This window comes from Cyanistes caeruleus, chromosome 4 (assembly GCF_971803275.1).
Source record: "Cyanistes caeruleus chromosome 4, bCyaCae1.hap1.1, whole genome shotgun sequence".
Lineage (NCBI taxonomy): Eukaryota > Metazoa > Chordata > Aves > Passeriformes > Paridae > Cyanistes > Cyanistes caeruleus.
In genome coordinates this window covers 58089688-58115198 of record NC_141704.1, presented here as the reverse complement: position 1 = coordinate 58115198, position 25511 = coordinate 58089688, and the positions used below count along the sequence as shown (strand labels likewise).

The 25511-nt window shown below is 45.5% G+C and overlaps 2 protein-coding genes across 6 annotated transcripts in view; one reads left to right on the top strand and one right to left on the bottom strand.

Annotated features, from left to right (window-relative positions):
* Window positions 1-107: 107 nt before the first annotated feature.
* SLC37A3 (solute carrier family 37 member 3) lies at window positions 108-22275 on the bottom strand. 4 transcript variants are annotated; one of them, XM_086884957.1, is made up of 16 exons: window positions 22186-22236; window positions 22007-22142; window positions 18660-18834; window positions 18443-18557; window positions 16337-16429; window positions 15817-15900; window positions 14480-14625; window positions 13822-13918; window positions 12691-12775; window positions 11448-11632; window positions 8910-9051; window positions 7633-7734; window positions 5991-6038; window positions 5112-5263; window positions 3337-3402; window positions 108-2536 (listed from the first exon to the last, which is right to left on the bottom strand). In XM_086884957.1, exons 3-16 carry the CDS (start codon window positions 18758-18760, stop codon window positions 2444-2446), a joined length of 1509 nt encoding a protein of 502 aa, XP_086741083.1. In that variant the 5' UTR covers window positions 18761-18834; window positions 22007-22142; window positions 22186-22236; the 3' UTR covers window positions 108-2443. The 4 variants fall into 4 exon arrangements, with proteins under 4 accessions (XP_086741083.1, XP_086741084.1, XP_023793890.1 ...); XM_086884958.1 differs by having other exon boundaries at window positions 18660-18827; window positions 22007-22275; XM_023938122.2 differs by lacking the exons at window positions 22007-22142; window positions 22186-22236 and adding an exon at window positions 21660-21934.
* Window positions 22270-25511, top strand: part of RAB19 (RAB19, member RAS oncogene family) — a 12181-nt gene continuing 8939 nt past the window's right edge. For both annotated transcript variants that reach the window (XR_015285667.1, XM_023938110.2), the window contains exons 1-2: window positions 22270-22664; window positions 23500-23683. Coding sequence is in view for 1 of the 2 variants with exons in the window: in XM_023938110.2 (XP_023793878.1) it covers window positions 22470-22664; window positions 23500-23683 (379 nt within the window). In the remaining variant the exon portion in view is untranslated. The remainder of the gene's footprint in view (window positions 22665-23499; window positions 23684-25511) is intronic.

Below are 25511 nucleotides of genomic sequence, written 5' to 3'. Positions count from 1 at the left end.
GCTGAGTGAAAAGCAGCTGGTAGAGCCAGACCTGTGAGGAAGAGGAGGATGCTCAGAACTGCACTGAGGAGAGTGGAATAAAGCACACAGAAGAACCAGCCCAGATCAAGTCAAAGTATGTTTATTCATGTGAGGTCAGTTCAGACATGACCAGTTTGAAAACCTTTCTCCCTCAGAGCACCCTGGAGAAATACACAGAACTGAAAACCCAGGACAACAGCAACAGCAGCAATCCCGAGGCCTTAGGCACGCCTCACTAACTGGGGGTGGCCCCAAAGCGCCCTGGGCTTGGCGCTCCATCACTTCTGACACTTCTCAAGAGGGGACAGAACTGTTTACAGGAAGCCATTTGTTACAGGGGCTGGCTTCTCCTCCCCCCAACCCCAGGAACGTCCCTTTCCCACCCCACCTTTCATCAGAAGCTTATCTGCTGCCCAGAGAGGCAGACAAGAAGTTCATCCAGGTTGGAATTTGAAACCAGAGATTCTCAGACGCTTTGGCTGGGGCAAACGGTGCCACCATCAATTTTAGAACTAAATTTCAGGGAGTTTTCATTCTATTTGTACAGGAGCTAATGAATAGCTTGGGATGTGAACACTAACCCCAGGGCATAATTGTGAGAACAGGATGATAGATTCTCAGTCTCCTGCTCTAATTATACAGGCAAAAATTGGAATGGGAATGGGAAGAGTCAAGGACTCAGGTCCCATATCAGCTTAATGGCATCATTTCCTCAAGCACTGAAATATTTTGAGGGGTAGTAAAAGGATGCAACAGTGACCTCCACTCAGAGAAAAAGACTCAAAAAAAGTATAAAACGGGGCAACTGAGTTCCACATTAAGCAAAGCTGTGCATGGAGACATAACTACAGAAGCAGCAATCACCAAGCAACCATTCAAAACTGTAAAACCGTAAGGCACTAATGATGTTCCACTCATTACAATCAACACATGGCTAAAAATTGACATTCATCAATTAAAAAATAAAATAAAATTAATGTACATTTTGAAAAGGCAACTGTTTCTATTTAAAGTTTCAAATTCTCAGCTCAAACACTTTCGCTGCTCCCCACCTCCATCCAGGCACTGCTGACTAGTTAGACAGAGTGCTTGCTCACAAGTTCTGCAGGTTAACACAGACCTATTACAATGAAACATCTCAAGGCAGAAACACAAATCAATTTTTTGCGAAGTTAATCAGTGATCCCATTAAGATCACAAACAGATGTTAGAGGTGTCAGTCGGTCACCCCATTTATACCACAGTACTGCAAAACACTCAAACTCCACCACACCAAGCACAGCCACTTGTTTTTAGTGCTTGCAGGTAAACCTGCATCTACCTTTCCCTTCAAGGTACAACTCAAGCTTCCAAACCCTGGAGCTTGAGGTCCCCTATGCAGCCATAGCCACAGGAGCATGAGGCCAGACAGCAGCAGTTGCTCTTTAATGCTACTCCATGAGTACACTTCAGTCCCTGTCTGGAAGCCCGGGTATGAGAGCAGCCAGGTCCCTTAAATTCCTTTAATTCCATTCTGATCCTTCTTTGCTAGAGATGAGCAATTGCCCAAGGAGTATGAAGTCAGTGACACTAGCTTCATTCAGAAGGTCACCTCACACCCATTTTGGTCAGTATTGGTCAGGTTCAATAAACAAAGTAGTGAAAGTATTTGTGTCCCATTACTGATCCCTGAAGCCACTCAAGGATCCTTTAGACACAAAGGACCTATTAAGGCTTATTTCAGAGATTACAGGAAAGTATTGCACACTATTTGTCTGCTTCAACAGTTAAAAGAAATCTCATTTCTCAGAGATTAGTAACATTATTAAAAAATGTTAAAAACAAATACAGAGGTAACTTCTTCATGTGACTGCTGGAATATGTAACAGTTAAGAGACAGGGGATAGCAGAGGTCCATCTGTGAAGAGATTTAGCAACAGCAGTTTTTAAACAACTGGACAGCATAAATCCCAAGTAATTATTTTTGCCCTTTCTGAAAGCTAAGGTGATCTGAAATTTAGGACTATCCATGAACTGCACTCTATGACTTTACCAGCACTATTGCAAGACAGCCTCCTAAAAACCGTCAGTTTCAAACCGCTGACTTTGGTCAGCACATCCAGAAATAAATAAGAAAAGGTATAGGAATAAGACACCCAACAGAAGACCCTGGTGTGACTGCTGGAAGAGTCTGGGAGGCTGGGACAATCCATCAGTCCCATGCATTGTCAGGCTTAGGTCAGCAGCTCTGTGATACAGGTGGTTTCAGGACAGGTATTTGGTGCTTCACGACTGAGCTCACCCAAGGCGAGTCAATCAAGCCTTGTGGAGTCGTTTTGAACCAGTCCAAACCTGGAGGATGCAACAAACAGGTCTCCCAGAGTTTTGATGAGTGTCCCAGCTGTCAGTTCCATATAGCAGTCCTTGCAGAGGGGAGCAGAAGTCACTCTGCCAGCATTCGGAGGCGCCGCTCATGCAGCAGCAACCTGATCTCCCTCACGATCAACGGTGAAATGAATAGGATTGTTGAACTTGTCTGTGGAAAGAAGCAAATCCAGGACAATTAGCACAGAGAAACCAGAGCTGCAGCCATCCCCTGCTCCAACATGCATCCAAGGCCACCCCAGGAAGACACAGGCTAAGAGAAGCAATGAGAGAGTGGCACAGCAGAGGAAGGACTGAGCTTGCCCGAAAGCTCATACAATTTCAGCTGTCATAATCACCTTTTCATAAAGATGAGCTCTCCAGCTCCTCAGTGACCTTCCTCTTCACCACCTCTGCTGGTTAACAAAGTGGGTTTCTCCCTTGTCAGCACAGATGCAAAGATATCTCCTGGCACTTCCAGCAGAGAAGACCAAGTAAATTGTGCAGCATTCACCGCTGTGGTGATGCTGAGCACATCAGGGCCTCAACAGCTCTCTGCCCCAGCAGCAAAACAGGGCCAAGGCATTTCCAGTTTAGTTCTAATACTGTCTAACCAGCAAGCAGCTTAATTTCAGCTCTCTGAAAATATTAGAAACTACATATCATGAAGATGAAGGAGGGAGAAGTCCTGCCTTGGAAGTCAGGTGGTGTGAGCTTCAGGAAATGCATACAGGTATTTTTGGGCAAGTATTTTTGTGTCTCTGCTACGATCTCAGTTCCTGTCAGATAACGTGACTTTAAAGGATCCAAAATTAACCTATTTGACTTAGACACCTGAGGCAAAGCCACACTACAGGCCACTTTGAGAATGGTATCAGAAGTCACAGTTCTCAGGTTCCCACAAAAACATCTTATGGCAAATAGAGCTTTGACAAAGAATTTTTAAATTTTTTTTAAAAAGTGATTTCTTACCATTAAAATGAAGAAATAGAAGACCCACATCCATCCCAGGTTCTCCTGGATCAAGGACACTAGATACTAAACAGAAATGAAAAAAACATTATTCAAACTGGGAAGATAAGCATGACTTTCAGGCATGACACTTTCATTTTCTAGACTTTGTGGGCTGTTGGCACTCCACACAGAACTGATGACAAAATCTTCCAACTGATCTTTTCCTGGCAGAAGAGATGACTCAGGACAGCAGCCTTTTTCTGTATGAAACCCACAGTTTCAGCAAAGCAGAGACACCATCCTGAAGCTTTACAGTAACTCAGAACAGCACAAAGACAGAACTGAACTACAGTTTCAAAGGGTGACAAACTGTGCTGAGTATGAGGTTTTTGCATGGAACACTGGGACATAAGAGGATGTAAGTACTCTCATGAGAACTAAATGCTCTAGAATGGCTTATAAATTATACAGGGCACATTTCCAAGAGCTGTGCAACCAGTAACTACTTATACTTAACCCTTCATCTAGGCAAGACACTTGAGCCTACACTGTTCTGAGCTGCACCCTGGCTCAATTGGGTAGTCCAGGCCACACAAGAAAATGCATCCCTTATAAGCAGATTTATATTCAGATGTTGCACAAGGGCCTCCCTTCTTCAGTACTGGGTACATCAAAACAGGATCTGAATTTCTAACATGCTCATTGTGCGTTTGCCGTTATTCACACACCCCCGGAATGACGTCGCGGTTGTCTCTGCTGGAATAAATGCAGTGTTGGGAGGGGAGGCAGGTGGAATCTCTCAGAACCAAAGACCCACTTTTTATGATGACGTGAGTTTGGATGGTATGTGTGTGGGAAGACAAAAACACTGAGATGATGCCAGAAGAACACAGAGTGCAACAGTGCACTGATATTTGTCCTCAAAGCACTTGTAATTTTCCGTGTTCAGAGGAGATAAGCAGCATCTATCCTACGAAACACTGACTGAATGATTGTATTTATCAGGCAATCAATGGCAAGCAGAAACCCAAGTCTCTTTCTGGAAAAGAAACTCGCATGCCTTGCCTGCATCCTTGGTATTTTACCACCACTGGGGATGTCTGGAGTAGAACTGGCTCAGATCTCTCTACTAAATCCTCCCCAAAGCACCACTGCGTTCTTTCACGTAGCTAACACTTGTATCTGAGAAGAAAACATCCCCAGTGGGCACACTGTCAGCTTCCTCCTCCGCAACACACCACTCCTCAGACCTCTGGCAGCACACTGTATGGACTATTGAAGCAAGTGGGGCTGGATTTACAAGGTGCAAAAGACATCCACAGATAAAAAGAGAAAGCACAAATAAGAGCAAATTTTACATCACTTCATAAACACTGTAACATTCATAACAGGTACTCAAATTTTAGTCAGTTATACAGATACACTTTTCTGTAAGAGGTTTTCCTATCACCTCAAAACAAAAAATCTCAAACTTCAAAATATTTTTTCACTCCTTGCAAAGTTTTCTGAAAGTCAGGATATGAAAGTCTGTAAAATTCACTTGAATTATCAAAGTGCCTTAACATTAGCACTATGAATACTTAGTTTAATTCTTAATTACATTGTTTCCACTGGAAACTTTGTTAAAACAGACAGGTTCCCTTGGTTGGTTCTTAAGTAATCATTTTTAAAAACCCCCAACCCTCTCTCTCTCCCCACACACAACTTCAGATTGAAGAATGCACTAACATCTGTAACCACAACAGATGCTTCTCTTCCTTCCCCAGACCTCTCTTGTCCTTTGGTACCCTCACCTGGCCCACAGCAGCACCAATACTGCCTGTTCCATCCACAATTCCTGTGACTGTTGCCAGAGCCTCACTGCTGCCTTTCACCAGATCCTGACGCCCCAGGTCAGCAGAAATTGCAGAACTGATCATGTTAGAAGGGCCTCCGATGAAAAATCCTGAAGTGACAAGAAAACAGCTTTGGTGCAAAATACTCAGACAGACTCTCAACAAAACATCTTCAAAACACAGATTTTCTACCATGAAAGCTCAGGACAAGAATTAAGTCTAGGGACAGTGCTCAGAGACTAACTGCAGGTGAAGGGATATATCAAACAGAGTCATGGAACATCCCGAATATCTGGAGCAGTCACACAGAAACAGCCAAAAAAAAAAAAAAAATACCCACAACAACAGGACAGAGAGTTCTGAAGTAAGAGTATTTAGAAAGAAAGGCTCTATTCATGCAGGCCTAACTCCATAACACAGCACAGTATGTGTGGTAGCACAAAAAGCCTGTGACTTCTCACAGCACACAGGGTATTTTGGATTCTGACAAACACCCTCCAGTTCGAGCTGCAGTTCATGACTCTGTCATATACCCACTTCCTCACATACCAGATCACTGCATCAATCCACCTCCATCATACTGAGCCAAGGCAGATCTCCTCAGCTCCAGGCCATTATTTTATACAGTCTGTATTCTGTAACTGCCTCTATAAGGCAGTTTTCCTACAGCTGTTTTCCAAAGGTGACAGAAACTGGGACCCAGTTTTCACTCTTTCTGCAAAACCAGTAGAGATGGCAGCACACACTAACACCTTGCCACCACTTGGCTGGTGTTACTGATTGTTCTGCAATGGATTTAGATGTCCACCAGCATAACAGTGGATTTTGAGAAATTACCTGTAATTGCCATGATCACAGCATTGATAGGCTTGCTGTTTGGGGAACCTGCAAGAGAAAGTCCATGTGAGTGTAAATAAAACTTGAATAGTAAGAGAATCCTTCATCTGTCTCTCTGGGGAAGTCAGACTCAGCTCAAACTCCCTCATCATAAAGTACTCAGCACTTGAATCAACCCTTTCACTCTTTCTCCATTTTCTAAAACTCTTTTTAAAGTACAGAGATTGGACCTGGAGGTAGTAACCCAGCAACTTCCCAAACAATGCTGTGTAATAAAGCAAAACATGCAAACCCCCATATCCTAATTCCTCCTTACAGAGCCATGTCTGAACATCTACAGGTTCCCCTTGGCTTTCCAACAGCACATGTACATGCAGCTAGTTTTCCATTACAGTCCCTCAGTGCCTTTCAGACACTTTTCCCTGGTTTTCCTCACTTCCAGGCATCACCTGAACTCTCTCTCCCTTCCACCCAGGGCCTACACATGGCAAGTTATTGCAAAAAGCAAGGTGTACACTCTTCACATATTCTCAGGCCATTATTAGTCTTATGTGCAACACACTATGGGCATAATAAGGTTTCCTGTTTTGGCTGAGGGACGCTGAATTTTCACACTACAGGAACTTGGGATCACCTGAGGCTTCTGTATCTGCTTGGACAGTAGCACATTTCTGAGTTAAGCATAAGGCACCTGGGGTTCTGGCTGTTCTGCTGCCTAGTCACAAACTTCAAACCACATCAGCAATAATTTCATGTTTACTTCCAATTCACTTTTCAAAGCAATGAGTTAGCACAAGAGCCTACAAAGACCACCAAACCCAATCCTTGCTATTCAACGGTAACAACTTACTGACCTTACTTCAAGACTATCTGAGTAAGCCTGCATGCTTCCAAAAGCCATGCTTTTTATGTCCAGATCCAGCAGAGATTTCTACCCAGAGATCTCAAAGTGGTCTATAATCGTCTGTCTGGACCACTGCCCCATTTTGGAGGAACACACAGAGAAGTGAAATGGCATCCCAGTGAGTCAAATCACTCTGTACCACAGGACATTGTCTGAAGACCTGTCACCTCTAGAAGTGCTTCATAGAAGTTTCACAGAAATTACATCTTCCCACCTTCTTACACTCTGTTTTCCCAAGATTCCTTTCAAAAGCTGGACACCAAGAACTATATCATAAAAGAGGCAGAAACTCTCCAGTTGCACCATTTTCAGAAGTGTACGTAGTGAAGTCTAAGAGCTTCTGTCTCTGAGTAGTGCATATATACTCCAGCACAGATCTGTCCACAGATTCTCCTTCCTTATAGTATAGGGAAGCACCTGAGATTTCTTGCTCTGCCAATTATGGTGTTGACACAATGACAATGCCAAAAATCTCACTGACACTGAAGAAGGATCAATACCACAACTCAGTGCTACAGGGAAATCCAGCTACTCATAGAATTCATTTCCACCCCATTAACCAGAGAACAGATTTCTTCCTGGGCAGTGTCACACTTGAGCAAAATAGACCAAAAGGCACCATTCTGATCCAGAAGCAGTTTCAAGACCAGAAAACATAATGAGAACAGGCTGTACTCTGGTTCTCTGCAGGAGGTGCTGAATGAACCTCTTATCCCCATGCAGCACATGCGTACTCACGGCTGTATCCAAAGAGAGAGCCCACAGCAAAGAGCAGGCTCACTGCTAGCACAGGGGCTCTCTTCTGCAGCACATCAGAAATCAAGCCCTGGATGGTCCCACCTGTTTAAAAAAATAATAATAAAAAAAAATCCCTGTCAGGCCCAGGATGCTGATACCTTGAACAAAGCTTGTTTCACTAAGTGCAGTGGCCTCTGGCCTCCTCATCAATACACGTTCCCTCTAAAATCCTGGGAGCTAAGCCTCCTGCCCTTACTGCCCCAGACACAGAGACAGAGTAAAGTGTCTCAGATAAAGCAGAGAAAACTACTCATACTGTTTTACTGGGAATTTATTATTTCTAGCCAATGCTTCTACTTTCCTTTCCCTTCTCCTACAGGACCACCACAGTCCTGGATTAAGCAAGCTGAACACTGTGGCTGGTTCCTTTAACTGAAAGTACAAGAAAAGGTAGCTCTTTCTCCCAGGGGAAACATTAACACACAGGGGCCTCACATTCTCTGCTGTCTCACCTACTTAGGGTGGGTGCAACTGAACGCAGCAAATGCCAAAGGCCAATAAAAATCACCTTATGTACCACTGGTACCTCTGCAGGAACTGCTCTGCTGGTAAAAGCCAGAATGCTGAGAAAGCCTAATGCAGAAAAGGCCACAGAGGCAAAAACAGACCCTGAATGGACCCAAACAGGGATGTCTATTAACTGGACAAGGGAATAAAGCTAGAACCTGAGCACAGGAGAGGAAGTCTAACACATATACAGTAAGTTTATTTCATTCTGGAGGAAGATGGTCAGGTTTTGCAGCCAGCAGAAATAAGAGCAATTATGTTTAATTTCTGAACATAACACAGTGCCTGCTCTGCTGAGATGTGCAATGAGTCTGTCCTTAGAAACACGGGGCAGACTGGACAGTATAGAACCCATGAAGTCCAGATCTAAATCTTCCCCAAGGGTACTTGTCAGAAAGGAAGTAGCAAGCAGGTGCCCCATTTTGCACACAGCACTTCTCAAGAAGTCCTAGCCAGTGAAGAAAAATGCCAGCTGGGGGTAATTTTCAAGAGTATGGCAGTGCCCTTCAGTTATATGTTAACTCTTTAGAGTGTCATACACTTTGTGTTCAAGTAAAAAAAGCCAAGCAGCCACATACAAATCTAGACTTTTCCCACATTCAGTGAACAGCTAGATCCCACTGAATACAACTGCTCTGGCTGCATTCACTGTCTTTCATCCTCAAACACTACGGAGGAAGCTGCAAGACATCACTCCCCTGCTCACTCACCTATGATTCCTCCCACATCATACCAGATTGAGAGTTGGTCAGCTTCTGCTTCTTTCCATCCAAAGTTGTTGCTGAGGTAGAAGGGCAGCCAGAAGAAGAATGAGTAATTCACCAGCTTCAAGCAGGCATAGGCCAAGGAGTACTGGAACAAAGAGAAGGCCAGTGAGCAGTTAGCACTTGAGAAATGCAAACAACATTTCTGCTTATTCTCATAAAGCTCTGGATCCAGATAAAGCTTTCAGGGGAAAGCACTTCTGAATTTCATGTAAGAAGGCAGCATCATGAAAATTTAATGCTGAACATCAAAGGGAACCCAGGAATACAAAAAAATCACTGCCAAGGAGGTTATTTTTTTATCACTGAATGCAATGGGTTAAAACACTTTCAGTGTAATCTTGAGAGGAAATGACACCAGGCTTCAAAAAAACAAAGAAAATTTAATTCACCTTCTGAAGAGAAGGGAGCCAGCCACGTGACATGAAACAAGCTTGAGATTTAGTCATCTGTGCATCATGCTGAGAAAAGTTATATGAAGTGTTTCCTCTGTGCTATCTTGTGCTGCTCAGAAGGCTCATCTGCTTACAGCACCAGAAGAGAAAGCTTCACTCATAATCCCCCAGGCAGGTATTCCAGGACACAGGATGAAAGGTTTGGCCAAAGCTGAGCTCAGGCTTCCAAACCAAACAGCTGAGACAACCACCTTTTGGCTGCTGGGCTCAATTTGTCCTTAGCTAGCAGATCTCCTCCTTCAGAGCCTTCATGTGTGTGGCAAGGATCAGTTCTCAGGGACTGCTGGCCCAGCATGCAGAGGGACAGGACACCCTATTTCAGTAAAGACAGCAGTTCAAGGAACCCAGTAGAAGAGGCAAACAAGGACAAAGATGTTAAAGCACAGCCTTTGAGGCTCTGTGCACATGGACACTTGACTTTGAATTTCAAAAAGCAGATATTTTTATACATTAAACTCCACAAAATCACCTCTTCTGAATTTATATTATTAGATACAGACTTCTTAGCTGTATTAGTAATGCTTTTTCACTCTTTACAGGACACAAACTCATTTCCACCATACATGGAAGACATGGGGATGTTTGTTAGGGTTTTCCTGCCTCTGGGTGCGAAAAGTGCACTGTACAAAGTGATATTTATTACAACACACTAAGGAACTGTCTACCAGATTGCCTTGAATGATTAAACATTGAATTCCTAGAGGCTCAGGGGAAAGCTGTCTGTACTAAAACTCTTCCACCATATCACTCAGCAGGAGATGAGAAGAGCTACAGAAAAAGTATGTCAAATAAACTCTTTGTAGAATCTTGACAAGGCTTTGGAGATTCTTTCAGTATTTGGTTTCTCACCAGTCTGACATGGTATCCCTGTTTAGCTGGGCACTAAGCTGACATCAGATAAAACTCAGAGGTGTTCAGGTCACAGGATTAGGGTGTGGAACTTGTCCCCAAAACCCAAAGTTCAAAGCCAGCAACCTCTGTTGCTGCCATCTCCTTTTGCTCAGGCCAGTGAAAAAAGCCACACATCAACTGAGACAGACATCATCGCTAACATTTTGTGTGAGGCACTTAGCTAGAGCAGGAAAGAACTCAAGATGGGTTTGCTTTCTTTTGCCATCCCTCAGCTTAGGCCTTAACAATGGGACTGTGGTTGTCCTGCACTCAACACACTGACAATGCACTCATCCCTTCTAGATTTTCTGTTGCCTTAATCTCAAGAGCCAACTGCTTTGCTCATTAAGGATACCTGACAACACTGCCCATTCAGTAGTTCTGTTTCATGACAAATCCAGGCAGCTCCCACTGTTCTGCTGAGCAGCCACTCTGCCCCCTTTCTTGTACAGGTTCTAGTATTCAGGGGGCACACAGCCCACTGGTGCAGAAGCTTAACATTGCTTTTAATGACAGATTAACTTTTCAGCTGAACATGAATTGGGCAATACTGCTGATACAGAACCACAAGTTTCCAAGGGACAGACAAGGATATGTGGAAACTGCATCACCGGGCCTTGTTTCCTGTTGTTCATAAAAACCCTACACACTTTGCCAGATGTTACATCATGCTGATTCAGGCTTTTCAGGCCAGTTTTATTCTTTAAGATTACCGAAAACCTCCAAATCTCAGTATCAGTGCCACAGAGCTCTGCGTGATGCTCAGTTAGGAGTGAGAATCCCACTCCTCAGGGCAAGCATCTCTTACCAAGGAAGCATCCTACAACCACCTTTGCTCCTGGCCTCGCTTGCAACTTCACAGCAGGAAGGGCAGGATCCCTGCTGCCCTTCACTGACTCATTAAATGCACTCCATGAAGCAGATGGGAAGAACAACACACACCACACACCCAGACAGCACCATCCATGCAAACAAGGATAACAGACCCAACATTTTAACAGCATGACACGTCAGATGTCAGCCACTACAAGATATGGTCAACTTATTAACAGTGACGGGAGCAAATCCTGCTAATACAAAAAGACAGCTTTATGTTCAACAGGTAAGTCAGCTCTTACTCAAGAATCTGTGTCCTCACCAGTACTACACCAGGAAGGCAACAAGCCTGGAAAAAGCCAATGGCCTTGGGATGGTTGTCATTGTCACTTGCTTGAATGGAGTAATTCCGGTCATCATCATCCCCATCATCATTGCCCATTAGGGGTCTGTTGGCATCTTCTTCCACGCTGACTTCATCTTCATCTGCTCCAAGCTCAGGGAGGCCTAAGTTTTACAAAGAATAAGCAACAGGAAAAACGGACCACAGCCTGTTCACCCTCTCCCCACTCTAAAGCTACGCTCGCTTCTTTTAAGCAATTCTACCTTCTAGCAATTCCCTTGCTCTCCCATACCTCCATCCTCCTTTGGCTTAGAAACTCTTCTAGATGGTGTTCTGCAGTGCCGCCAGTTTCTACCCTTTGTCTTCTAGGGCTCTTGAAAGTACTGTGTGATCCTGGCGTCGGCTTTGTCTGTTCTGAGTGTCTGGCCATTAGTTGGAAGACACAACAAATTAGTGCATTTCCCCCCTTACTGAGGGGTTGGGATACTCAGCCCTGGCTCCTGGGTGCCACCTCTCTTGAGTGTGGAGGCTGAGAGTAGCAGCAGGGTCTCAGACACCTGCTGCCTGTTAAAGACTCTGCTGGAATGGAAGGCCTGGGAACTGCACTGTGCCTCCAGGGATGCAGAGCACTCTTACGAGCTCACTTTATGGCAGCTTTAGAGCTCCCAACTTTACAGCCTTTGCAGGCACCTGGGAAACCTCCTCCACGGCCCTGTCAAAGCCCCAAAGTTCTTTTGTTTTCCTGTTGCATTCTGACTTGCCTGCCACCTTCTCGGAGAAGAAACACCTCCAACCCAAGAGTTATTTATCTGTCTGTGGGAGACCTGCAGACCAAAATTACTTTCCCTTCCCATCGCACACTTAAGGCTTGCCCTAGTTTTCTCCTACAATAGCCAGTTATCAGTTTGCCTGCTGTTTTCTTTAACAAATACTGATGTTTCAGGTGAAGAAAAACAGATAATGAGGCATATCCTAGTGGAGATGTTAGAGCCAGGCTGTTTCATTTTGCTTTAAAAAATATCCAGACCCTATTCACGTGATGCATGGTAGCATTTAATGTGATCTTGGCAAGCAAAGCATTTGCTCCATTACATGCACTAAGGTGCAGCACCATTTGATAAGAGCCCTGAGGATAAATGCTGTCAGAATGAATAGTACTACATGGGAGGCTGAAGATCTGCTTTCCATGAAGGGACTGAAACAGCACAGCTCTTCCACTCACCCACTTCCTTCGGCGATGTCAGGAGCCCGAAGAACACAATGACTCCTCCAGCAAACTGTACTGAGGCAGTCACCAAGAAAGCATACTGAGGAGAAATAAATAAAGCATTCTTTTTTAAGCACTTTCAGTCACATACACCTTCCTCTCTAATGAGGGTTTCTTTACATTTCAATCTCATGAGAGAGCAAACACAGCTACAACAACCCAGTCTGCATCCATGACACTTGGAAACAAGTGATCTCCTGAACAGACTTGGTCCTATCTAGGCCCATCTGTACTGAGGTGACAGCAGCGAGGAAGGAGCTGAGCCAACACAACCAGAGATCCAACTCTACTGAAAGGGACTGCTCAAAGAAGAGTCAAGCACCAAATTCAGACAAGGTTGTTCAGAGCTTTGGTCAATCAGATTCTTGAAATCCTCCAAAGACAGATCGTCCAGGCTCTGTCCCCTTGTTCCACTGCTTAATGTACATCATAGGAAAATGGTTTGCCAAACATCCAAATGGAACCTTCTCTGCTTCACTTTATACCCACTGCTTTTTCGCTCTCTCACAATGTAGTCCTGGAAAAAGTCTGGCTCTGATTTCTCAGCAATCTTCCCCCAGGCTTTGGAAGGGTGCTCTTGGTACTCTAAGCTTTCTCATGTCCAGAGTGACCAGCTCAGCCCTTCCAGCCTGTCCTCAGAGGCCCTGTGCTATGAGATGTGCTGGGTCACTCCCATTCTCAGCTGTCCACTGCCACACAACAGCCTGGCCTCTTCCCAGTAACAGTAGCTATGCCTCCATGCCCTTCCAGCTCCAGGGACTCCGGTCAACTCAGAAGCTGTGATGGATGACTCTGAGGAGCACTTGAAGCCACCCAAATCTGAAGAAGGTGTAATGTGACACTAGAGCTCCTCAATGACATCAGTCCCTTTTACTCTGAGAGGAGTCTGGGGCTCATTTCTCCCAGCTTGGAGGAGTCAGGAAAGGAAGAGCCTTTCTATTCTGCCTAGTGCTTACTTCCACAGAATTCAGGAAGATGAAATTGGACACATGAGGCTGTTATCTCTCAAAGACAGGACAAGAAACCAGTGTCTCATAACCCACTCAGACATGCAGGTGTAGCTAGAAGCCAGGTAGCAATACCTACCTCATAGCCGTATTTGAGAACGCAGGAAGCAAGGAATGCCCCAAGGATATTTCCCACAGATGCACAGGCACTCCAGAGTCCAAAGACAAAGCCTCTCCTGCAGAAGGGAAAAAAGATTTGAAGCAGGCAGTGTGAGGACAGATGGCAGTAAGAACAAGACAAAACCAAAACATTTAAGTGAACTTTAACTTAGGAATAAAGTTACACTATTTTCCCTGACCACTTCAAAGAGACTTGAAGTTCATTTAAAAAAAAACACATAATAACTTGGAGATGCCAAATAGATAAGCCAGGAACCCTGAAACATCTGTGTAAAAGCAGAGTGAGCTGGCAACAAGGTTACAAACTATGACTAGAGCTCATCTGCAATACCCCAGGGTGAGAGTAGAGCCTATGAAAATTAAAATTCAGTCACTCTGCTCCATGGGATTTTTGAAGTTTGAAGTTGTACTTTTAACACACACAGTTGTGTTCACACCAGGCTGTCCTGTGTCTCCAGAAAAAAGTGAAAGAGAGAAAGAGAGAGCAAGTACGGCATATTTCATTCTACCTAATTTTAATTACGATCTAACAATTGTCCTTTCTGGTTTGAGAATTTCAGCTCAGTCTGGGACTCAGCAGGTCAGATAAGTGAGTCACTGAAGAAAACTCAACTTACCCAGCTTTTCCAAACCAATTTCCCATGACAGCAACCACACAGGGCCAGCCAGTGGACTGCAGCAAGCCATTCACAACCCAGAGACAGCAGTAGAACCACTTGTTGTAGAAATGCAACCATTCTGTGAGTGTGCCAAAGGAGAATACCTAGAGAAGAGCAGAGGGAAAACAGAGAAGACACCCTGAGGCTACTGCTGAAAGACAGGCAGGAGTGGGGTCCTAAAAAAAGGAACAAGCTTTCAGGGAGCTATGCAGGGGCCAGGGCAGAGGCCAGGCTGGCATTGTTTGAGACAGTACAGGGCTCACAGCACCCTCTGCTGAGCCAGCACAGCTCTGACTCCAGAGACAAATGTGCTGTCATGACACTTCCTCTCCAAAAGACTTTTGTCTCCCCAAACAGCATAGTTATAACAGGAGAGGAGAAGATGACACAAATAGTTTGAATGACAACACTAAAAATACAGCAGCCTTTTGATCTGCTGTTGTACTGACACCCTAATCTGTGAGGCTCTCTGTGAACACAGAACCCTCACAGGTCATGTATCTTCACCAATTTAACACAAAAGCTACAGCCAGGTCTCAAATTACCAAGTGCTCTAACTCAAAATAAAGACACATTGTGGCACAGCGTGCTTGATGCACAATTGCAGTCATGTGTCTGCAGAGCCCAATAGGGCACAGTGGGGTTTGTAGCCACAGGGTAAATAAAACACACTCCACACATTTTACCACTGCTTTAATAACCAGAAAACCATGAGATAAAACTGATTTACACTTATCTGAGAAGGCTTGAACTTGAACACAAAACACCTTTTGTTTAAAGCAGACATTCTTTTTGACACATACGCTCCTTGCAATTACATAAAATAAGTAAATGAGTGCCTGGTATTGTTAGGATGTCCTTTAAAGAACAGAGCAAAGATTGTGTTTGGAAGCAAAAGCCTGGATAACAAAAAACATGGTCCATGAGACTAAGTTATACTACAAATCAGTCCCTCAAAGCCCAAATATACCAATCTTGAACAAAAGCTGTTCATCAAGTCTCTAAACAGTGTCCCAAATTTAGGAATTTCCTTCTAACACAATGTCCAGAGCTAGACATTTCAGGAAAGGGAGAGTCTTCTATGCTCAATGCTTTAGACAGTGAAGTACCTGCACCCTGCAACAAGTTAGACCTGCAGGCTTTGAGAACACTGAGGGACAGCTACAGCTCACACAGAAACAGAGCCTCTTCTCCCATACAGCAAAACCCTAACCAGAAACCCTCAGGCATTAAATAAACCCTAACCAGAAAACCTCAGGCAGATTTTTAAATCCCACTATTATGTTCCAGCTTACCACCAGAGCAGAGGAGCACATGCCAAAAGACAAAACCCAGCGTAAATTCAGGCGGTCCCCAACTATGCCGCTGACAAAGAGACCCTGAGAACAAAACACAGCATTAAATACAGCCAGAGGATTTGCACCTTACAGCTGTAAGAATTAAAATTACATAGAAAGGCCATACTAATCCAAACACTGCTATTACACCAACTTACAGTTTGATTATAACCACTTCTCCTGCCACCAAAGAAACCCTGATTGTAGCTGCTATTACATTTCTTTTTTAAAAAAAAGAAATAGCTGAGAACTCTTGGAGAGACAGAACTAGTTCTCCCCAGTGACAGAAGTGTAAGAAATTCTGAAGTAAGAGTATTTCACTTGTGTTTGTTAACAAGCATCTTCACATGGGTGACAGGCATGGGCAGAACTAACAGAAACTGGAAGAGTGAAGAGTTTGCTTCTGAACTAAGTTTCTTATTGTGGGTGTGAGTAAGAGGCAACCAAAGCTGAGCAGATTGGGGTTAGTTTTACTCACCACAGCATAGGAAAACAAAAAGATGGTGTCCAGTGTCCCCAGGAAGAGAGTTGCTTCTTCTGCATTTGGAAATAAATGGCTGCTGTTCCAGAGCTACAGAGGGAAAATTTTGACAGGTAAACAGGGAGAGTCATAGCTCATTCTACTCTTTTTCAATGGAAACCCACGCTCCAAAGCAGAACAGCATTGGCCCAAGCAAGCTCCCATCTCTCCAACACTTCAGTTATCAAATCAGGAACAATTCTGGCACTATCTTCTGGCAGAAAACGTCCACTGACACTTTGCTTCACTTCTAAAATGCAAGCTAGCAAACCAGAAGTGAAAAATGCTCCTTTCTCCTGGATCAAGACAAATTAGTGGCAAAACAAACCCTTCTTCTAACTAGCATGCAGCTGTTAGACAGCTTCTTACTCTGAAACACTGATGAGCATTTTAATGAATAATACAACTAAGGCATATTCTGTTTTATGTGCAGCATCTCTTCTGTACTTCTCTTGCTGTCTTCACTAAATTAATAATTCCCTTAAAGTATTTGTGACAGCAGCCAAAATAAGAAATGACAGGAAACAAACAGAAAAGAAAGAGCACAAAAGGAACAAGGGGAAGAAATAGACTGGTTGGAAATAATTTACAACAAACTCCAATCAGTAATGTTGTTGGGTTTTGTGCTTACCCTGAGTTTCACTTTAGTTTCAATATGATCAAAAAAGGGGAAAAAGTCTCACTTGTCCCCAGAGAAAGAGTAGTGACATCAGGTAAAAAAATAGCAAGCTTTGAGGATTACTTGAAGAATTAATAAAGTTAATCATTCCCTTCCCACCATGCCCCCATTACAAAACAAACAAACCCAATCCAAGCTCAACCTACAGATGTGCCATTAGTTTCAGCTTGATTCTACCTCTCCAGGAGAACATCCTGTTCAGACAACACTAATGATACATCCATTTAGTTTAACAGATGTAACCTAAATGGATACCTAAAGGACCAGTATGACCATTTTTCTTGATCAGACACATGCATCTCATCATCCAGCAAACACCAAATCATCTATATATTAAAAAAAAAAAATAATAATAATCAAAGCAGCTTCCAAAATATAATAGCTGTTTGAATGTTAGTTAAAGAACAAAATATAAACAACTTGCATTTCATTTTAGCATGCCTGAGATGCTCACTCCTTTTGGCCATACTATAAAATCCTGAACACATTACAAGCCAAATTTTCTGGTTTTGCTCATCACAAGAAGTCTGCATTTATCATCCTTCTGTTCCTTCTGTCAAACATTCAAACAAATAATGATTTCTAATGCAGGCAACGCTCCAGCAGCTGACTTGGAACTCCTACCTCTAATAGATCTCATGGCCTGTGACCAAGTTTTTAATGTGAGATTTCTTCTACTTCTCAAAAGCATCAGGACAAAGCACTACAAAAAACCAGCCCTAAAAACCCCAGAGAAGGAACCAGGAGGTAGTTCTTGCATTCCCATTTGTGAGAACCAAGCAGTTTAGAAGTTCCTTTCCTATAAGCAAGCACTGCCAAAACTCCCACTGCTTTAACTGAAACCAGGATCTTACAGACAAGGGGTACTGGATGTTTAGCATGGAAATCAGGCCTTTTAGATGCAAGACAAAATGTCATTCTTCATTATCAATTTAGGATAAACAGCTAGCACTGTCAGACAGCTTTCTCTCCTAGTCCTGCTATCCTTTTAAGAGGATGGCAGCAACACCACTGCCACAGAGAAAACACAGCCAGGATTTCACAGAATTCTCTGTAAGCCCATTAACTGCTTTGGTTTATTGCCTCCAACACTTCAAAGGAAGAGTCCTCTTTCCCTCCTCCATGCTACTGGCTATTGCAGACTCTTCTGGGCCCCCCATTTCCATTGGAACACTCTAGCTACTTGAGAAGTTTCTCTCTGGGCACTACTGGGGAAGATTTCAGCATTGCCTGGTGATCCATAGAACTACAGTGCCAACACCTGAAGTTTCCACTCACATTCTGAGAAGAGAGGAACACCTAAAGGGGCCTCTTCAGCTCCACAAGCTCAGCCCACTGGCAGCTGCCCACCTTTCCTAGCACTTCCTTCTCCCTTGTGTCCTTACCTCATATGGCCGGAGCTCGGGGGCCGTGCTGTTTAGGCAGGAAGGAGTCCATTGGTTGGAAATGCTGACTTTGACATTACTGAATGTCTTTCTGGAGGCATGGAGCAGGGAATAACTGCCAGAAAACACACAAACACAGGTTGGCCCAATCTCCTCTGGAGGTCAAGGAGGAAAGGGTGGAAACACAAATATCTGAGCAGAGGTACACTCAACCTACCTGAAGAAGGTCAGCAGGAACACAACAATATGATGGTGGGTGAAGTGGGACACAAGGCCTCTGTTGGCAGGCTGCCTCCGTAAGCTTCCAGGCACAGCCATGTTCCTGGCAGCCCTACCCCTGCTCCTGCCTTAGCCACGAGGGCTGAATGGTGATTAAGTCATTTTTCTGCTCACTGAAAGAGAAGAAGGTGGAAAGGGAGGAGAAAACATAGTTGAATTCAAACAGGTGTATGAAGTACAGCTCTGCTCCTCACACAGCTTGAATCCAAATGGAACTCTATGTCATGCCTTTCTAACTTGTTTCACACCACTACCCATCTCATCAGTTGTACACTCCTCAGCAACTTCTATGGCTTAAGGTGTCTTGTTATTCCCATTCTCCCAGTTCCCTCACGGCACTTCTTTTTTGTTTCTCTTCTAGCAGACACTTCTTCAGTGCCCAGGACCAAAGGAGCACCCCCTGGATCTACCAGCTTCCAGCATTCTCCCATTAGAGACCACTGTGCACCATTTACACACAAGGTGCACTACAGAGTAGCTGCTGCTGCTACCCAGCTGGACACAGGCAGGTGATGAAGCCACAAGAGCAGCATTCGGATATGGCTGGAGAAAGGTTTGGGATCCAACTGCCTCACTAAGACGCTGTTGAAGGAATAAACTCAGGAGAGGACTTGCATAGATGGAAAAAGGTAAGTAACTGTGAGGACAGTGCTGAAATCCAGCAGTTGGAATCCTTCTCAAGGATTCTCAAGCCTGAGATTACAGCTCCATCTGTCCCTAACTCATTAGTGCAGCACACACGTCACACCTTCCTGCTCCTACCTGCAGGGCATGGGTGACACCTGCCTCAACCTCGAGACAAATAGAAACTAACAGTGCTGGAGGAAGGCCATGACAGACACACAGTTTACTCATGCTGCTCCACATCACACCACTCCAATCCCCCAGCTGTGCTGGCATGGCCAAGGGACAATGTCTGCTAACAGGTTTTGGGAAACAGCCCCACTGGGCAGTGAGGGGGTGAATCTCTCCACACATTTCAGAAGACATGCCAACACCACAAACATTCTGAATGCTGAGAGGTAAAATAAAGCACCACCCCTGTTCCCCCAAAGGATCAGCACTGAAATAAAACAGAATATAATGCCTTTGTGTCATTTTGTACCCACAGGCACTATTTGTAATTATTTGCACATCTGACAGAAAACTTTTCAACTTCAGCTTCATAACCGTGCTTGGAGAAAGTAGAAGTCACTGCCCAGACAGTCTTTCATACAAACTTCTGCTGCTGAAAACCCTCTATTTCACATCGACTTTTTATTCCACCTTTTAAAGGTTTGATCAAGACATCTTTCACTGCAGGCAGTCTCCCTTCCCTGTTCTCTGAGTGATGACACACACCTGACCAACAGCAATACCCAGCTACTGCTGGACACGTGAACCACCCTGGAAACTGACACCACATCTGAGAGTGGCGTGGAGATCCTCTGAGTAACACAGACCCAGCTATGACAGCCTTGAGACACTGGAGCCACATTTATGCCACACCACCCCTGAACACCTCCATTCTCATCCAGGACAAACGCAGCGAGTCTGCACAAGACCTGGCACCATCTGCCTCTACCTAGCCCAGGAGCTCTTGAGCCACGCTGTCACTGCTCCAGCTGGCACACAGCACCTCGTGTGCCAGCACCTCCTTGTAGGGACAGGTGCCTAGGCTGCTTGGGTTCACAGAGAGGAAGAAAAAGTGCCTACAACTGGAGCTGTGAGAAGGCAACACCAGCCCTGGAAGAGGCAACTTTGCAAGGAGTCTCCATACTACCTACCTTCACCTGAGGTACCAGACCATTTCTCAGCATCAGTGAATGCAGACAGCACCCACACGAGTGCCATACAGCGCTACTCCCTGTCAGGCAGCAGTAACTCTACAGCTCAGGGCTGCCCCCCACACAGAGTAGGGAAGCCAAGGCACTCCAGCGTCCCAGTTCCATGGTCCTTACAGGCCTGTGAGCCACACGGTCTGCTGGTCAAACACAACAGCTTCCTTGACTCTCCCTCCCCTCCCACCAGCAGATAACAGAGCTGTGCCGAGGAAAGCAAAACACTGCCAGTTGTGCAATGCTGTGGGGAATGTGCTGTTTCCTTCCTTGGGTAATCAGTTTGCAGCCCAAAGCACAAGATTTACTTGCTTCATGTCAACATATGCATATATAGATCTTATTTGTCCAAGATACTAAGTCCTTTTAAAGTTAAGACCTGGTTTGACCTTAAAGTCACCTTTTTTTTTTTTAAACAGCATTTACTATTGAAACAATCTGTTCCTCAGAGCTTCCCAATCTCAGCCATCTTTCTAGACCTGGCACCGGACACTTACACAGTGTTGAGATAACCATGCAAGATCTTGTTTTCCCTCTTTCTTCGTCCTGCCCTTTCTATATTCAAAACTGGCATTTTTTACTAGGCTAGAAAAGTCTGTAACCAGTTTCTTCTTTAAAATTAGTTTTTAATTATTATGAGAACACCACAGTAGCTTTGTGGTGGAGGAGGAACAAAAGCTCAGCAGCAGGATGACCCAAAGAACTCAAGACAGTGAAGCACATGCCTTTAAGAAAGGAAGAAGAGTGCTTTTAGAGTGTTGGACTGCCCTGCCTAACTATTTAGCACTATTTACCTTCAGCAAGCCGGTATTTTGAGTAAGCTTTTGATAGGCTTTCACCCTTATTTGTTAAGCTCTCCTCGCTGTCCTACCTTATCCTTTCACTTAAAGTCAAAATAAGACATCTTAAGTTCAAAATAAACACTCTTAATGCCCTCCAAAGCCGGCAGGAAAGCGCAGCCTTAACATCCCAAAGTGCAAAACAAACGACGGGTTTTCTTCAAAATAGTAATAATTTTTTAAAAACCCACAAAGAAAATGCCATGAAAACCCAAACCAATAACCCCCGACACTCCATGTCTCCAAACAGACAGAAGAACAGTGGCACAACCCCAAACCCACCCAGGGCCCTCCGCAGCCAGCACAAGCAGACCGTCCGTCACCGCGGATGCCCAGCCGGACGCTGGCCGGGAAGGAGGACAAGGAGCTGCCCCGAGCACCTGAAGGCTCCGAGAACGATCCGGGCTGCCGGGGAGGCCCGGGCAGCCCAGCCCAGCCCAGCCCAGCCCGAGCAGGGGGCGATGAGGAGGACGCGGCTCCCTCCCGGCGCTGGGGCCACGTCCTCGGCGGGGCGGGGAGCGGAGCCGAGCGGGCAGGGCAGGGCCGGGCCCGGCTCCTCCGCCGCCGCCGCCGCCGCCCCGGCTCCGCGCCTCAGCCGCCGCCCCGAGGAGCCGCCCGGCCCCGCGTACCGTGCGCGGCGCCCAGCGCGGCCGGAGGAAGTCGGCGGGAGGAGGCGGCTCTTCCGGGCGGCCCCGCGGAGCGCCGGGAGCTGTAGTCCGGGAGCTGTGGTCCGGGAGCTGTGGTCCGGGAGCTGTAGTCCGGGAGCTGTAGTCCGGGAGCTGTGGTCCGGGAGCTGTAGTCCGGGAGCTGTGGTCCGGCCGCGGCCGCCGCCGGGCCTTGCCCGCCCCCTGTGCGGGGCGGGAGCGAGCGGCGCCGGCCCCGCGGCCCGGCCGAGCCCGGGGCGGGGCGGCGGGGAAGGGAAGGGAAGGGAAGGGAGGGGAAGGGAGGGCAGGGGCCGGACTACAGCTCCCGCCGGCTCCGCGGAAGCACGGCGCTACCTGTCCCGGCAGGTGAGCGCCCGACGGGGCTCCTTCCTCGGGCCTGCGGCTCCTCCTCCTCCCCGCCTCGCCGCAGGCCCGCCCGGCAGCCGCGATGCCGTTCCCCAGCTCCGGCGCGGACGATGCCTTCGACTACCTCTTCAAGATCATCCTGATCGGCGACTCCAACGTGGGGAAGACGTGCGTGGTGCACCGCTTCAAGACAGGGCAGTACAACGAGAAGCAGCAGAACACCATCGGCGTCGACTTCACCGTTCGCTCGATGGATATCGACGGCAAGAAAGTGAAGGTCGGTGGCCTTAAAGCGCCTCGGCCGTGCCGTCCTTCCCGTGCAGGTGCCAGGAAGCTGCGGGACGCACGGCATCTCCTGCTCGGCCCTGCTGAAGGCAGCTGGCAAAAGCTTTTCAAACCAGGGGTGTTTCCTAGTGCAGCTTTCTCTCGGGAAGATGCCCTGGGGGAAGCAGTCACCCTAATTTGGGTACATGCTTGCTCTCGTGGCTTCTCTGTATCTACTTGTGGAGCTGGCTCGTGTTTTTCCTGCAGGGAGTTCTTTGGAAGACGGCTGTAGAGTTTGGGGGGGATGTCTCTTCCCTCCAGACATGTGGGGGGTTTGAGCTGGGACACCAAGGAGGGAAAACCCCCAAAGCTGCAAAGGCTCCACTTTGATGTGTGCTTAATTTAAGGGAAGAAGACTTCCAAGGCAAGCACCAGAAAAAATTGTCAGCTAGAATTTTCCTCTGTGTGGAGATGAAAGTCAGGATGCCTGGCCTTTATATATAGATTTACTCTGCCCAGTCCTGTATTAGGGTTCTTTGCTCTTCTTCTTTTGCTATTAAAAGGCTGTTATGTTCTGTATCTTTTACTACAGTTGTTGAAAATGGGTTTCTTGGCCTCTTTTCAAAGCAGAGTTTACCCTTGGAGCTTTCTCTTTGGTCCATGTAGATTGACTCTCCAGGCTTGTAAATGGCTTTTCAGATGTGGAGAGGGGCAAAGCACACTGGTGTCATAGAGTGAACTGGGACAGGAATGGCTGCCTTCTAGACAAAGGGCATCAGATGCTGAGGGCAAGCACCTAGGAAAGTGGTGTTCACTGCTCCTCACAACTTCTGTCCTTTCTCTTACAGATCCAAGTGTGGGACACAGCCGGTCAAGAGCGCTTCCGGACAATAACCCAGTCTTATTACAGGAGTGCCCACGGGGCCATCCTTGCCTATGACCTTACTAGGAGGTCCACATTTGAATCCATTCCTCATTGGATTCATGAAATTGAAAAGTATGGTGCTGCAAACTTGGTCATGATGTTAATTGGTAGGATTTTGGTTTTAAATACTGTGTTATGTAGATATTTAATATGAATATAGAATCTCCCTCGTTTCCTACCACTACTTGAAGCATCTATACACTGTGCATTAAGGAAGAATTCAGTTCTAATTTAAAGATCACAAAGTGTGCCAATTCAGCCTAAGCTTAAAAAAATTTGGAAAGTCATAGTCTGGTCCTGATGGGACCAAACCCATTGCAGACAGCAAAGCCTTTTTTTTCAGATGTTCCTTTCCTGTTGGAATAACACAACAAGCTTTGCTGCCAGGCTGGAGGCAGGAACCACTTTGTTGCGGTTAGAATTGCAGTAAGGCTGACCCTATACTCCTGATGCACAGGAACGCAGCAGCTCAATAATTCAAGGTGAAGGGGAATGCACAGGCTCCTGGTTCTCATCTTTCCTCTCTGTTCTCTTGATATGCGTGCGCACTGCCCTGTAATGGGATTCCGAGCAGGTAAGACAATAGATGGGGAGATGGCTTTTGCAGAGCGTGGAGTAGTCTGCTTGCATTCCACTAGCATCAGGAAACTGCCTCTGAGGAAAGCGGTGGCTGGGAATTGCCGGGAATGGAGCTGGTAGGAAGCCGCGGTTCCTTTCCCTTGGGTTTCATGGTTATTATTGCTCTTCCTGAGCCCAAGGAAGAAGCTGCAAAATGAGAGCACGGGTGTGGTGAAACGCCGGAGCCTTTATTGCCCTAATTTCCATTGGCGTGGCTGAGCCTGTTGCAGTGTGCTGCGAGCAGCGCTGAGCCCCAGGCAGGGCCCCTGAGCTGCCGCCTCTGCTCCCAGCACCTTCCGTGCTTGTGCTGCGGAGGTTTCTCCTGTCCTTCCTCTGGAAGGAACAAAAGATAAGTTCTGACCTGCATCTAACGCAGTGTGGGGAGCTGGGGGCAGGGAAGGTGTAAATCACTGCGCTTTGGCCGGGTTTTTCCAAGTTCTGTCATGAATCTAAAGAAAAAGACTGACTTATCTCTGTGTGGTGGGGGATGGTGGTGGTTGTTGGTTTGTTTGTTTTTTTTAGAGAGATAAGTGCTAAAATTAGTAAAAATAAAGCTTTTGTTAAGGATCCAACATGGTGCTTTCTTCCAAAGCTCGTGCGGTTTGTTTTACTTACACTGGGAGAAGTCGTTATACATTTAATTATACTTAGTCATGTTATACACCTTTATAGCAGGAGTTAAGAAACCTAGATTTCCTATCTGGAACTGAAGGAGGAAAAGGTGTGTGAGTTCCTTTTAAGAAGGCAAATAATCCTCAAGGCGGGGTTTTTTTGGCTGGGTTTTTTTTGTTTGTTTTTTGGTGTGTGTTTTGTTTTTTGTTTTTTTTTTTGTGGGATAGGTTGGTTTTGTTTGGTTTTCGTTTTTTTTTCTTTTAGAAATACTAAAAGGGGCTTTATAGGAGGGTAGTTAGTTTATATATTCAAGATACGAATTTGATGAAGGGTTGTCTTGAAACTACAAATGCAGACTTCAGCCAGCTACTAGAACTGATAAATCCACATATGCTGCAACTGCCTAAACATTCAAAGGTATTTTATCTGAGGTGTTTCATCATAGATTTTGACTAAAGTGCTGCAAGTTAAAGTTTAATTTATACATGCAAAAACAACTTAAGTATATATTTTAGGCATTAAGGTATCTGATCTGAATTATTGTCTTTCTTTTTACATCACTCTAAAAGACTTCTTTTTTCAAATATTCAACTTAAACGCTACTTAACATTTAAAACCACTAGGGAACAGGACCAACAGTTGCTTCCAAATAATCCTTTACCTCCACTACCTCCACTAAGTAATTAGATGAACACAGATTTTTAG